At 37.7% G+C, this 14,945-nt stretch overlaps 1 protein-coding gene and 1 non-coding gene across 2 annotated transcripts in view; one reads left to right on the top strand and one right to left on the bottom strand.

Annotated features, from left to right (window-relative positions):
* Positions 1-527: 527 nt before the first annotated feature.
* Positions 528-648, bottom strand: LOC149116951 (U5 spliceosomal RNA). Its single transcript, XR_016205795.1, has one exon. It is a non-coding gene; the product is annotated as a U5 spliceosomal RNA (small nuclear RNA).
* Positions 649-3,269: 2,621 nt separating this feature from the next.
* Positions 3,270-14,945, top strand: part of LOC110059592 (uncharacterized) — a 35,739-nt gene continuing 24,063 nt past the window's right edge. The window contains exons 1-13 of the mRNA XM_020766318.2: positions 3,270-3,562; positions 6,742-6,872; positions 7,878-7,959; positions 10,641-10,694; positions 10,799-10,879; positions 11,105-11,149; positions 12,321-12,416; positions 12,525-12,586; positions 12,856-12,930; positions 13,412-13,519; positions 13,758-13,854; positions 14,355-14,466; positions 14,789-14,943. Of these exons, the coding sequence (XP_020621977.2) occupies positions 3,446-3,562; positions 6,742-6,872; positions 7,878-7,959; positions 10,641-10,694; positions 10,799-10,879; positions 11,105-11,149; positions 12,321-12,416; positions 12,525-12,586; positions 12,856-12,930; positions 13,412-13,519; positions 13,758-13,854; positions 14,355-14,466; positions 14,789-14,943 (1,215 nt within the window). The 5' untranslated portion in view covers positions 3,270-3,445. The remainder of the gene's footprint in view (positions 3,563-6,741; positions 6,873-7,877; positions 7,960-10,640; positions 10,695-10,798; positions 10,880-11,104; positions 11,150-12,320; positions 12,417-12,524; positions 12,587-12,855; positions 12,931-13,411; positions 13,520-13,757; positions 13,855-14,354; positions 14,467-14,788; positions 14,944-14,945) is intronic.

Here is a 14,945-nt window from a genome sequence, read left to right as displayed (position 1 = left end):
TACCAACTGAGCTATGAAGCCACACATTGGGAGCGAGGTCAATTAATTGAGTTCATATCTTCCCGTGAGGAGTGAAATGATGTGAGGTTTATATGAAATAATTCATATATGAACTGCGGTTGTAGATGAAAGTGAAGAATGATCATCGCAGTTACTTTTCCAATTTAAGCAATTGGAAGGAACTCAATTAATTGACCTCGCTCCCAATGTGTGGCTTCATAGCTCAGTTGGTAGAGCATCGCACCGGTATTCGCGGAGGTCACGGCTTCGAATCCCGTTGAAGCCCTGATTTTTTTTTTCAGGCTTCTTCCTTCCAATTGCTTAAATTGGAAAAGTAACTACGATGATCATTCTTCACTTTCATCTACAACCGCAGTTCATATATGAATTATTTCATATAAACCTCTAATCATATTTCCGTTGAATAGAAACGTTCAACTAACCCGGCGCAGGAAGACGAATAGATTTTGAGGTGCGCAAGGTACTGAAACTCGTAAACTGTATTCTGTGCTCTCTTGGTTATTTGAGGCCCCGCCAAAAGGCAGGGCTACGAAAAATTAGTCTATAGACTCATTCAGTTGTTCTCCTGCACGGAAATCTTTAGTAAAAGGCGAAAGATTTGTGCGTATTGAAGGAAAACCAGAGTTACCGGAAATGGATAGATCAAGGGTATGTTGAACGCGGTGCGACAAGACCTGTGGGACCAATTGTGCCTGACCTTTTAAATACGCATGCGCATTAGTACCTTCCCCCCCTCCCCCCCCGCCAAAAAAAACTGATAATGCATCTATCTTCTTGCATTGCTCCAGGAACCTGTTTAAGCTTGGTTAGAATCCTTGGCCAGTAGGAATGAAGGCTCTGCAGACGAAGTTAAGCGAAGTTTTCAGTTTCCAAAGAAACTGTTTAGCTGCGTTTGCAATTGTAAGTGAAATCAGGGCGTTTTCAACTAGTACCAAGGCTTATACTTGTTTAGATTTCTTCCCACCGGTTGCGTCAACATCACCTGCAGTTTACTCTCTTAAATGGTCTTCCTAGTCTTCCTTCCTTTCATAGATCAAATCCTTTACTGTCTTCCCCATTTTAACAAAAAGTAAAAAAAAAAAAAATTCAGTAGGTGAGAAGTTACAAATATTTCGCCTTTTCTGCTCTCGTGCGATCGAAGTTTTTCTGGGATGTGAATGGGTAAGACTACTTTTTTATGCCTCAAGGAACGACATCAGCCATGTCAGCTGCAAAACGTTGCCTAATAGACTTAGCGACCCCCCATTTCTTTTTGCTTTTTGGCATAAGTTGATCTTTACCTGCAATTTTTGAAAAAATTCTGAACGTGGGAACATTTTGGGCCCGAAAGTCCTTAATTAAGGTTGCCTATTTATTATACTTTTGTTGTCGCTGTCTCGCTGACGTATTCGTCGTTGCTTTGTTTTTTTGTTTTTTTGTCTTACTCTATCATAACTCGTCACATCTATTCATTTATCCTGAATAAACCTTTATTATATTGGATTTTATTGTGTTGTACGGGAAAAAAGAAAAGAAACGAAGCCCGTGAATAACGCGACCGGAAGCAATGACAAGTACTTGAATTCGCAGTGTACAGCTCACCTGGGTGTATAGCAAGCTTAGGTACCTGAACTGAAAAAAGCTTTGTTGAGTTATACCCAGTAAAACAAAATATGGTTGGAACGGAGACGAAAAAGTAAATGACCCTTTGTAAGATGTAAGCATCTTTTGTTTGAAAGAGCAGATGGACTTTGAACGTACTGGTTATTTGCGTACATGTCGCAATTTGCGAAATGCCGGCACAAGGACGTTCTGTCCTACCTGAATTACCTGAATGGCGTCGGTCGCGCGTAATATCAAATACAGCAAATCAGCACGGAGTGCTTGCGTCTGAACTGAAGAAAAAACTGAACCACTTTGAATTTTTTTCTGCGGACACAAGCCCTCCACTGTGACATTTGCTCTGTACTTTATTCACAGGTGGCCCAAACACCTTGGCTGCCCTAAATGTCATTCAGTTGCGCGGAAACAGAACGTAAATAATTTAAAGTTTGTATAGGAATGTAACGATCTGATATATGACACACACAGTTCGAAATATGGAAAAGAAATTCAATAAGAATGACTTGCTTCGACCATTCTGTATGCTACTTGTGTTTCGGTAGCGTTTTGGGGTTGTTTCAAAACAGTTCCAGGGAGTCAGTTTAGTTTCACCAGCTGTTTTCCTCGCGATATGTTATGTAAACAGACTACACTGACTAGAAACACAGAAGAGAAGCTTACTGAAATTCTTTTCCATATTTCGAACTTTTATAAATGATCCGCGTTACTCTGGTTACTTTCCTGCAAAACTCTTATATTTACGATGTTACGCAACCGGAGAAGCTTAGGATACCCGTGCTTTATATTCCCGACCCGATAATAAACCCGCGTAAAATAACGCGACAGTGGAAATTCACCGCGCGTGAGGGCATGACATGGAAATTTACTGACTTAAGCATTGCACAACATACTGTGGATGTTCATACAGAAGATTTTTGGAATTGTATATATCTATCTGGTTGCTTTTAGTTGAAATTTGTCTTTCCTCACTGTCCCAGCTCTTGGACCTCTCTGCGGAAAGAAATGTAAAGACACCGCCTTATTAAAGAAAACCGTGTTGATCATGGAAATTTACTGTAGGACCAGCCATAAATAACCTCGCATTTTTCTCCTGCATGCCTGCTTGACGAAACCTTGATAAGTGACCTCTCTGACTCTTTTGAGGAAAATGGTCGTTACGCAAACGCCTAATAGTTGCGAGGTCTTGCATGACCAAGACCAATATCAACATGAAAATGAAATTGAGAATACTTTGTTAATATATTGGCTAACTTGCAAAGGAAGGCCGCCAATTGTGAATTATAAGAATGAAAATCTTTCCTTGGACGCTTCTTTTTCAAGTTCGTGTACGTCTTTATAATCGCTCGACATGATTCGTTGTGCATGCTAGGGGGTGCGAACCGGAAAATTACTTGGCTAGTATAATCGCGTGCAAACAGTCTTCCTTCACTGCACGTAAATGGTTTATACATAAATGGTTTATGAGTAAACAGTGTAGTTTGCATTACACCGCCCGTACTGAGAAATACAGGTAATTAAAACAAGCTTAGTTGGGTAAATTAAACATTTATTCTTACTTTTCAGTTTAGTTTTTTTAGTGTTTACAAATCACCGGAAGTTAATTTGATTGGCTTGCTCTTCGTGAAAGAACACATGCGTGCAACTCACGTGTAGCGCCAAAGTCCGATCACTGCCTCCTAAACCAACAACAACCGTACACGCGACTTCTTCGTCTGGGCTAGATCGCAGGCAGAGCGTGTACAAGTGTGTACAGTTAATTCTTTGTTTTTCGTCGAATTATAAGTTGTTATAGCACCAAAAGGAATAACTCTAAGAAAGAAATATGGTGCGGCCGAAACACGGCTATCCGCCGAAACAAGGGCTTTATTCGCCGGATTTTGAGAAAGAAGCATGTGGAGTTGGATTTGTGGCGAAAATCAATGGAGAGAAGAGCTTTCAGGTAGGAAAACTTCTACTATTTTTGAGCTGACTCATGAGAAGTCTTCTATCTCCCTGGTGCTGGAATCTGAAGAGCTTACAATCGTTCGAAAATGCGACGTTTCGTATTTTCAAGTGAACCGTATTTGGAGTGTAAACATTAGCCTCAGCAAGCTAAGCTTTAGTTAAGTTATTTACTTTGCAAAGTTAGTATGACAAGGCTTTGTACAATATTACAAACCAAAGCAGTGGTTCAGTATAAAATCTGCCGATATTTCAAACGCCCGTTTCCATTCAGGGAGACAACTGATTTAGAAGTAGTCTGCCCAAATCAATCGATCTGTGTGGTAACTGTTCAGCAGTTTTACGTACATACTTATTTGTACAGTAACAAGACCACCTATGTTTTCCCCAAATTTTCTACTTTAGTTCTTGGAGAATTTTTTTCACAAATATGTTACTTTATTGAATTTAGTCGTTTCCTTTTATTTGTGCAGTGAATTTTCTCCTCGTCCAGTCATTAAATATTACTGAGGTCGGTAGTTGTTATTCTGAAAAGTCAGTCTTTGTTTTCGTTTTCTTAATATGAAATTAACCTGACCACCGTCTGGGAATGCGGTGTAAGGGTTATGTCTAACAATAGCCTTGGTTAATTTCATTTAACGTGATAATTTTGGACCCATTTTCTGTTCGTGTATTGTTGTGATAGCAGTTCTTTGTTTGTACTCAAATAATCTAACACTTGCACGTTCCATGGTGATTCTCGCTGGTAATATCACCTCGGTGAACCTGTTGTCAGTAGTAGAACATGCTTTGTTTTTGTTATCGAGATACAAAACTATCTCACAATTGCCTGATCACATTTATTTCTGTGGTATTGTCTTAATTTTTCTTATAGAAATAATTTAATTTTACCATATTCCTATTTTTTTGTTTTAAAGCTGAGCACTTTTAAATTGTTTGCAACTCAGTTGATTGCATTCCTTTTAGTGGCCTTGTTTTGGGTAAAGACTTATGCCTGTCTTATCATAACAAGCATAGTGTCAGACACCAATAAATTGCGAGGCCTGTCTTGTGGAAGTGTATTTTTGTCGCACACTATCATTCACCTGTTGGAGCTGTTTTTGGTAGTGAACATCCTGTGAAAAATATAACCACGCCTGATCGTATTTTTTTGGCAGCCTGTTTTCCCTCTGCTCAGTGAGTATGTTTTTTATACTAAATTTTGTCTTGTGTACCTCAGTGTGGTAATAAAAAATTAAAATTTTAATCATGTGCATCATGTTTTCTTTGTGCTCAAAGACTACTTTTTTGGACCAAATTTTGTCTTGTTTACTTCGGTGTGGTCATAAAAAATTAAAATTTTATACAACAAAACACCTCAGCCTGTGCATCCAGTTTTCTTTCCTTTCAAAGAATATGTTATATGGGCCAAATTTTGCCTTGTTTAATTCCGTGATGGCATGAAAAATTAATTAAAACATAGTTGAACTCTTTGCAGAAAACAAAATATAGCCACACATTTTGGAATTCTTTTGTAGTAGTGTGTTTTCTTGCTGCTCAGTGAGTTTTTCATTCATTGCAACCAAATTTTGCCTTGTTTACTTCAGTGTGGTCACAAAATATTAGAAATTATTTTGATAAACAACAAAAACCATCAGCCTGTACAGCCTGTTTCCTAATTTAAGCTCCGTTCAAGAGACTGGTTTTAGACCAAACTTTGCCTTGTGTACTTCTGCGATGCCATGAAAGATTAATTAAAACAGTTGTCTGAACTCTTGGCAGAAAACACATTTGACAAGGATACACATCCAGTGAAAAATATAGCTACACCTGTTAGAATTCTTTTGTAGCATGTTTTCTCCCAGCTTAATGAGTACAATTTATATCATTTGAACCAAATTTTGCCTTGTTTATGTCAGTAAGGTAAAAAAAAAAAAAAAATTAAATATAGTTAGCTCTTTGCAAAGAATTTAAAACTAGGTTGAACTATTTTTCAAGAAATTAAAGAAAATAAGAAGTCTTTACCCATCACCCAACCTTAGAGCATTTTTAAAAAAATTTTTCTGTTTCCTTATTTAATCATGGCATGGCCTGGTTTGGTTATTAATTTATTGTTATTCTTGACCTATACATTGTAATCTGGTTGGTATCCAGTGTTGGCAAATCCTATTATAAACATGTCATGACATGAGCTGACAACTGGTTAAAAGATGCTCAGTGGTTGTTTCATGTTGTAGGCTCAAATTGCTAAAAAAAATATGACACTGATAAATGGTATTGGGGTTGTCTTATTTCTGAAAGGGAGAAAGTTAACCAACCAATCAGATTTTAGTTATTTGCAAATTAATTTGTTTTTCAGAACCGTAAGAGTAAACAGTTTCACAAGTTTCCTTGTAATCTTTTGAAGCATTAAAATTGAAGAAAAACAACTGTTACTTAATATTTATGGCATTACAAGGTCGTCTATTTTTGAAGGTTCAAAGTCTAATATTTTGCAAACAAAAAGTCCTCTGCATAATGTTATGTGGCCAAAATCTAGACAAATGTTATTGAATTATTAATAGTTGACTCCTCTGGGAGTGATGCTCCTGACTAACCATATATATAACTTAAATGTTTTTTTTTTTTTTGGATATAAATGTAATAATATGGCTTTGTGAATTTTGAATTTGTGATGTAATGCTACTAACAATCCTATGTCCTCTGGGTCTACTGCATAGTGCAAATCCAACCTGAAGGCCTGATCAAGGCTTTTTCATGTTCTCCCCAGCAAGTATGAGATAATGCCACAAGATAAAGAATGGAAAATCACTCTAAGACGTCTAACGTGACTATCAAATGTACATTATTTTTGCTCAAGCGTTCATTTCGTTAAGAGCTTGATGTGCTAGTTGTGTGTTTCTATTGAGTAACAGATGTTTGGCCTTTAGCACATGCACTCTGCATTTTATAATTTATTATATGTTTCTAATTTATTATATGTTTGCCAACAGGTAATAATGACTACATCCTAGTTTAATTGGAAATAAATATTGGAATTATAAAATTCCTCTTATTGCCAAAGTGGACTCTGTCTGTTGTCTCGTCCTATTCTGGCAGCCCTCAGAATTTGTCATCTACATGTTTAATTATTTCCAAATTGGGAAGCATGTATTCCTATTACATCTACAAACAAATTGATGACTGGTTCTCTTTTAGGTTTTGTCCGAAGCACTTACAGTGTTGGAGAGAATGAAACACAGAGGAGCTGTTGGATGCGAGGAGAACTGTGGAGATGGTGCTGGAGTTATGACGGGAATTCCACATGCCTTCTATGAACGAGTTATAGAGTAAGAATTATATTTACAATAATGCAAACAGTGTTCATGCTGGAATTGACTATCACACATGGAATGGCAGTCAATTCAATCAAGACAGATGAGAAACAAACTTGTTATTGGATGAGCTTTTTTGACAGAATAATCAAGGGGAATATGTTGAAGTTTTCAGCTGAAGGGAGAGGCTGAGGCTGATAATACATGCTGAGATCTTAGTTACAGTGGAGTTTTCTTTTATTGCACATTGTTACAAAAGAACTTAAGAAAATAACTTGGATGTAGTTGTGAGTAAACCAATTTGCATGTAGCTGATCTCAACAGGTCACAAATAACCTCACAACTGTGCAGACACACTCTATGCAGGACAAAATATACAGGGATTGGGACTTGTGCATGTAGAGTGTGGCTACGTACAGTTAGTCCAAGTTCTTCGAAACGAATGAAGCATTCCAGCTAATCACAGAGACTGGCAATCTCATGTTGGGATCAGACAGTTAATTAGATATAATCCTACATACAACACTATTATTTACATGTACAATCATGGAAAACGAGATACAATACTTAAGACTACAAACCATGTTTGATGTGGAAGTATTTAATGGATATCCATTCTGAGACCCTGTCCAATTCACACTACACCAGAGAAAAAGTGGCATTTTCATCCTGGAAATGCGTGAAATGTTTTCTGTCCACACTACGCTGGAGAAATTTGAAAATGCAACAATTGGCAGTCGTTTTTGATTTGTGTTTGAGGGAAATGCATTAGGAAAATCACATGATAATCATGACTTCATTGTTTTCAAAAAAGCTCCATTTTCAAATTGTTTTCTCTCCACATTGAAACATAAGGTTGTTATTTTCAAATTCTGCCAGTTTGAGGAGCATTTTCAAAGAGGTCTGTTTTTGTGATGTTACTAGTGTGGATGGGAGGGCTAACTTTAGTTAGTAATAAGGCTGAGTTTTCAAATTTCTCTGGCATAGTCTGGACGGGGCCTAATTCTGTTTCTTTCTTAGGGAAGGTAAACTGGGATTCACTTTGCCATCAGCTGGTGATTATGCAACTGGAATATTCTTTATTGACACTGACGCAAACAAGGTAAACATGCATTTTAATGTAGTAAATTTCACAGACAGTATATTAAATTACCGGTAGTGCATATATTTTGGTTTTGAATTTTAATCCTTTTTGCTTGTTTACCTATAATGCTGCATTAAATTATAACAGTTACCATACCCAAATTTGCAATCAGAAGCCATATCTACTTTCCTGATATCCTGCAATATCAGGTCACTTACCTGATATGGCTATGATATTGTGCTTAATTTGGGTATGGTAAATACCTAGTCATACCTTTTGGGTATGCCTCGGCAGCATATCAGGCTCGTTATTTTGTTGCCATGGATATTTTGGCTCAGCTACGTCTCTTGAAAATACGAACCACGGCTCGACTTAACTCACCTGACATGCTCCTGAAGCATACCAAAAAGGCACAAGTATGTATAAATATTGATTAAAGTTACAATTCTACATGGTAACAGTAAGCTTAGAAAGTAATGCAATCAGATCACAATAACAAAAGACACAGACAACGTGCTGTAGTAGTAGTCGGGGAAACAGCCCTGTGGCAAGTTGTACATACCTTCAGGTTATGCACACAAAATAAAAGCCTCACTTATTCCACATTAGTGTGGGGATGGAACAAGAGTATTGGCAGAGCCTTTGTTATCTCCCCTCCCAGCACTGAGGGGCTGGATTGGTCAAGCTTAAGGCAAAGATAGGAGATGACAAGACACAAGCAATGCTAAAAGCTTGATGAAACTTAACCAAACAACAAAGAGTGACCCCAATTTTTTTTTTGGCAAAACTAGATGCTCCAAAATTGTTCACTTGGGCTTCATATCGCAATATCAAATTTTGCTAAAGTTACAGGTATTGAACACAATAAAACAAAGAAAAGAACCAGGATATTTAACAGTTAAGCTCTGATATTTACTATTTAAGTTGCCTTGTTGATTATCCTCTTTATCCCATCACATGTTGTTTGCTTCCACCTTCGAAGTTCTGTTCCCGAAGATTCTTGAATTTTTTCCACATCTGAAGTGTTGTCTCAGCATCATAGTTTCTCAATTTAGTTTATAGTATTTATGGTTCATTTTATATTTTGTGAGAACTAGCACGAACTTTTGCTAGCTTTAAGCTAAAAAATTCATGGACCGAAATGTTCTGAAAATGCTCCACATCCCTGTGAGATGAGTGTATAAGGCATGATTCTTTCCAATGCTTTCTTCGCAAAACACAGTATTATGTAAATTATGTTGTTCAAAAAGAGCAAGCATACGATCACTAAGCTGAAGCAATTCTCATCCCCAGTTTCCTCATGCACTGCCACCGGGAACCATGACCCCCCATTTGTGGCCCAAGAAAAACAGCTTTCATTTTTAGATTCAGGCTTGTTTCCTACGGAAGCGTGAGTAATAACAGGTCTCTCTTCCTCTCTCCCAGTGGGAGGCCCAGTGCCCTCATTGTTACACTGGACTTCGGATCGAGCGGTCCAGGTTTGAGCCCTGGCTGGGGACATTGTGTTGTGTTCTTGGGCAAGAAACTTAATTCTTGCAGTGCTTCTCTCTACCCAGGTGTATAAATGGGTACCAGCTAATTTAATGCTGGGGGTAACCGTGCAGTGGACTTAGCATCCCATCCAGGGGGGAGTAGAAATACTTCTAGTCGCTTCATGCTACCGAAACCGGAGATAAGCACCGACCTGATGAGCCTCTAGGCTCATATGCAGACTTCTGCGCCTCTCCCCTAGAAGGGAAAGTGGGCAAAACTAAATTTATAATTGTTACAGACTACTCTTTTGTGTGATGGTGGCCAGGACAATGCCCTGGGAAAGTGTTCTACAGACTTAAATTGCAAGTGCAGTGTCTCAAAGTTCAACCAATAGGAAAAGCAGTCATCATCTCTTCTGATTGTGTCAGTAGGCACATAAGGCTAGGTAAAGCTGTACTATAAACTAACTAGATCTATTAGCAGTTAATCTTGACCGATTAAAGGGGTGGTGCTAATAAGATATCTTTCTCAACTACATAGCAGTATATAAGCAAGAAAATTATATCCTGAAACATTCTTGTGCATGCGGCATGAATAAGAGAGCATTACATATGAACAGGTCCTAGTATTTTATTGTTACTGTGTGGGCAAGGTCTGGTGGATTGTGTGACAAAACAAAAGGAGCCTAGCACCCAGGGGCATCATGTTTCAACCACTACGTTTTTACCATTGCTGTAATTTCGCTAAAGGTGTTAATTGTTGCTTTTGTAACATTTGCAAAATAGAAACCTTTTTCTGCGGTTTTAGTAAGATGAGAGTCGCATGTGTGGTTGTTTGGGAGAATGAGAATTTTAATAGCTGTTTTGAGTTTTTAGTTCTGCCAAATTATCATGTCTTCCATGTGTTTTTTTTTTCTATGTTATGTTAGTATTTGTTAGTAGTAGATGTAGTATTGTAAGTAGTGTTGATGTTGTATTATGAATGTATGTATCTGCAGCTTGTGAGTAATGTCCATATTGTATTGTAAGTAACTGTTGCATTGTAATTAGTGTAACTGCATGCACTGAAAAATTAAAAAAATCCATGTTTTAGGAATTCAATTAGTAACACCCAAGTAAAGATGAACAGCCAAGAGGTAGAGTGAATAAGGGGGAATAAATGCCAGGACATGCAAACAATATATCTTCAGTGATCATATATTTCTCTTGTTTGTTTTAACTCTGCAGGCCAAAGTATGTGAAGACATGTTTGCAGGACTTGCAAAAGAATGCCAAATTGAGGTATGGAAGGAGTTCTTGATCATTTCATGTCTTTTTTGATTACAAAAATAAGTACATTTTCCTTCTAAAAGCTAACTATTAATTTTAATCTTGTTTATTTTTAGGTTCTAGGTTGGAGGGATGTACCATTTGATAACAGCATGATTGGAAAAACTGCTGTGGAAAGTCAGCCACTAATGAGACAGGTAATGTAAATAGTGTAATTTGTCATCTATGTTACATTATGAAGGCTTGAGCATTACTGTGAGTTTTGCCTTTCAGGGTCGGAGTATGTTTGCTTAATATATAACACAGTGTTATCAAAGTAGAATGTAACGAGAGCAGTAAACTGTATCAGCTAAAATTCTGTGTTCCTTTTTTTAATAAATGGAATATTGATATACGTTATGAATTTAAATATTCACTTGCAGGTGTTTGTGACAAGCTCACTGGACCAGGAAACTTTCAAGAAGCAGGTATATATAGTCCCTTGGCTCCAATTAGTGGAGCATATGTCATCCACAGGTTTCTTCCACTGCTCTCTGTCCTGAGCTTGCAGTTCAATTTTGTCCTATCGCAGGCCTACTTGCTGCAGTTCTTGTTCAGCTGATCTTCTCCAACTGTTCTTCGGCCTACCATGGTTTTGTTTGCCTTGAGGGTTCCAGAAAAGTGCCTGTTTAGTTATTTCGTTGTGTGGTTTTCTTAATGTGTGGCCAATCCAATATCGCTTCTTCCTTCCGATTTGGGTCTTCATCTTCTCTTCCTGGGTTTTGCAAGTAGGTCTTTGTTGCTGATGGTGTTCAGCAATCTTACTCCAAGGATGTTGTGTAGGCAGCAATTTGGGAAGGCGTGGATTTTATCTGAGATTTTCTTCGTTACTCTTCAAGTTTCAGCTCAGTACATCAAGACTGATTTTACATTTGTGTTAAAGATACTCCATGTGTGTGCCTCGCATGATTGTCTTTGTGTCCTGAATAGAGGATAGTTTGGCCAGATGCTAACCGACACCTTCCAGACTTGGTCCATCTTGTTTCGCTGATACCAAGTAGATTGATTTTGTATCTGCTCATTTCGTTTGCAATCTGGTGAGCTCTCCCAGCCTCAAACATGGTTGTAACTTTCCATGTCCCAAGCTTGGTGGTAGTCCTGGGTATGAGTAATCAGTTTGGCCCTGCAGTGCCCGCGTTGTGGGTTTGGCTGTAATGTGAGAGTTTTATGAGAGTAGGAGGTTAGCCTACTGCTCAACCCCCAACCTGGAGGGCTAGGGTTTTTCTGTCGGGGTTTTCCTTCCCTTAGCCACTGGGGTCCTGAATAGAGCCTTTGACTTGTCTTCCCCAATCTGCACTGTCTCTTGCAACGGTGACAGCTTCATTCCAAGTGGCAAAACCTATCTTCTGCCCCTCTCCCTCTGCAGTTCTCCTCCATGTCTTCTTTGGTCAGCCTCTACTCCTCTTTCCCTTAGGTACCCAGGTTAGGGCAATGTATGGGTTCTGTAACATTTGCTTATGAAAAAGATTTCCAATTGATTATTTAAAATTAATTCATTATTTGTGGAAGATTGTAATAATATAGTGCTTTGCAAAGTTTTGGTCATGTGGCTCTCCCAATCTCACTCTTGTATTTTTAATTACATTTTTTCTTCTCTAGGTTTATCTCTTGAGAAAAATGGCATCAAATAGGATTGGCACAAAAAATCGACGATTTTACATCTGCAGCTTATCCTGTGACACAATTGTCTATAAGGTATAATTCTTAAACAGATAGGATTGTTATGTTAGTCATCCTTTAAAGTCAACTAAGTCAGCTGATAATAGTTGCTTGATCTGTTTTTTTTTTCTATCTTTTCTTCAGGGAATGTTGAAACCAACACAGCTTAAAGGTTTTTTTCCTGATCTACACTCTGAGGATTACTGGTGAGAAAATTGTTTTGTATGATATTGAGATCCATTTACACTACATGTAGGTCAGTGAACTCACATTATAAAACATGTTTTATAGCTATACTTTTTTTGTGCAAATTAATGTTTGGTATGGAAACTTCCCAGAAATGGGCATTGCCTTCCACTTTGTACAATTGTTGGTTGTTCTTTTTGGGGAAAAGCAAAAGGAAAATTTACATTATTTGATTTCTGATAATAGCTATTTTCCATAATGACACATGTTGGTAAATATTTTGGTGCAGGACCCACTTTGCCTTGGTTCATGGTAGATTTTCAACAAACACATTTCCAAGTTGGGAGAGAGCTCATCCAAACAGGTTTGTTCTGCTAAGTTTGTAATTTGAAGTTCATTGTAGTACATAGTACAGCATAGTAACATTTAATTTCTTCAAGCAGTAATTGTTTAAAAATATAATAAGTTTTGTTTTAAGAACATGTAATGTTACAGTGAAGCCATTTTGAATAAATTATGCTTCCTGGAACATTTGATTGTTATATGTTTCTAAGTAACCCTTTAATCTGACTCGAGTCTGATTGAAATCTAACTTTTCCTTACGATTGCAATATATTTTCAAGAGGACAGGTGATGAGAATAAACATACACTGTAATGAACTAAGCAGCTCAGCTGGGAGCAAGATGCAATACTATTTCAATGTGCAGCAATAAGACATGTTGAGTTACAGGGATTTACATACTTGGAATGTGCTTTCCTAGCCAAATTTTGTATTAGTATGTCCTTCATTTTAGAATGCTGTTGCACTATAGCCTTGACAATAGTTCCCTGTTTGCTGTTTCAGATATCTAGCCCACAATGGAGAGATCAACACGATAAGAGGGAACATTAACAACATGAACACAAGAGAGGGAACCATGTTCAGCAAGTACTATGGCAGCAACACACAAAAGTAAGTACTATACTCTAATTGCTAAAAAGAAAAAAAAAACCACAAGTTTGCCGCTGAAATGTGTTTCTTTCTCTCTTTTTTGATTCCACTAGCCTGTTTCCAGTTATAGAAGCAGACCTGTCAGACTCTGGTTACGTTGATAATGTGCTCGAACTTCTTGTCAGAAAAAAAAAACCCACAAGTGTGCAAAAGTTTGAAGCTGAAATATGTTTCTTTCTCTTTTTTTTGATTCCACCAGCCTGTTTCCAGTTATAGAAGCAGACCTGTCAGACTCTGGTTGCGTTGATAATGTGCTTGAACTTCTTGTCATGGCAGGAGGCCGCTCACTTCCAGAGGTATGGTTTGACTATTCACCATCACCACTTCCCAGAGCTACCTTCCGACAATATAACAATACGTTCATGAAAAGTTTAAAATTGAAATCATTTATAATAACTCTTATTCTTACCTACACTTTTCAAAACTCTGTAAACTTGGAAATTTAAATCTCAACCAACAGCTTTGTTTTCCTTTGCTATCAGTCATCTTAGTAAACCCCTTATGGACCAGATGCATACTTCACAGTGTTCTAAATCGCATCTCTGGGTTGTAACTGGTGGATTCCAAACCATTTTCTTCATCTCTTTTATTTTAGCATTTGTTTACCATGGTTATAATTAATTATGATTGAGGGCAGCAATAAAATTATGCCATTGTTGGTTAGGTTTTGAACTTAAGAGTTCACATGATTTTCAAAAGTGCAGTAAATACAAAAATAGTGCTGGTTGTAAAAAGGTGTTGTAATTTATGCCAGTCTTCTCTATGCTGCAAGTAATCAAATGATGTTCTTCTCCAGGCCATAATGACAATGGTGCCAGAAGCCTGGCAAGGGAACAGTCTGATGAGTATGGAAAAACAAGATTTTTATCGCTGGATCTCCTGTACAATGGAGGCGTGGGATGGTCCTGGTAAGTATAATGCTGAAATACAACTGTTGTTGTTCTGTTGAAATTAATATCCATAAACCCTTCCAGAAAAGCCTTCTTAGCTTTCTGGAAATTCCAGTTTAGCCTCTTTGGCTTTGAAACTACCCTTCTCCTAAAATATCTAGTGCCCTTCTGAAAGCACAGTAAACAACCCGCTTCTTTTATCTGGAGCTATATGATAAAATAGTTATGTTTACATTTTTGCATGCTGTTACTTATCATTGAGATTGATTTGCTCTCAGCAAAGTAGCCAAGTTTATCAGTTGCATGATAGTTAATTTAGTATTCCATTCCTCATCCACAGCCTTATTCACGTTCTCTGATGGGCGGTATATTGGAGCCATTCTAGACAGGAATGGTCTGCGTCCGTCACGATACTATGTGACGAAACAGGGTTTCATGGTAATGGCAAGTGAAGTAGGAGTCAGCACTTTCCCTGATCAAGAAATTGTACAAAAGGT

This window comes from Orbicella faveolata, unplaced genomic scaffold (genome assembly GCF_042242905.1).
Source record: "Orbicella faveolata isolate gen_17 unplaced genomic scaffold, um_ofav_v1 contig_12, whole genome shotgun sequence".
Lineage (NCBI taxonomy): Eukaryota > Metazoa > Cnidaria > Anthozoa > Scleractinia > Merulinidae > Orbicella > Orbicella faveolata.
The sequence above is the reverse complement of the archived record's forward strand: the minus strand, read 5'-3'. Positions and strand labels throughout refer to the sequence as shown.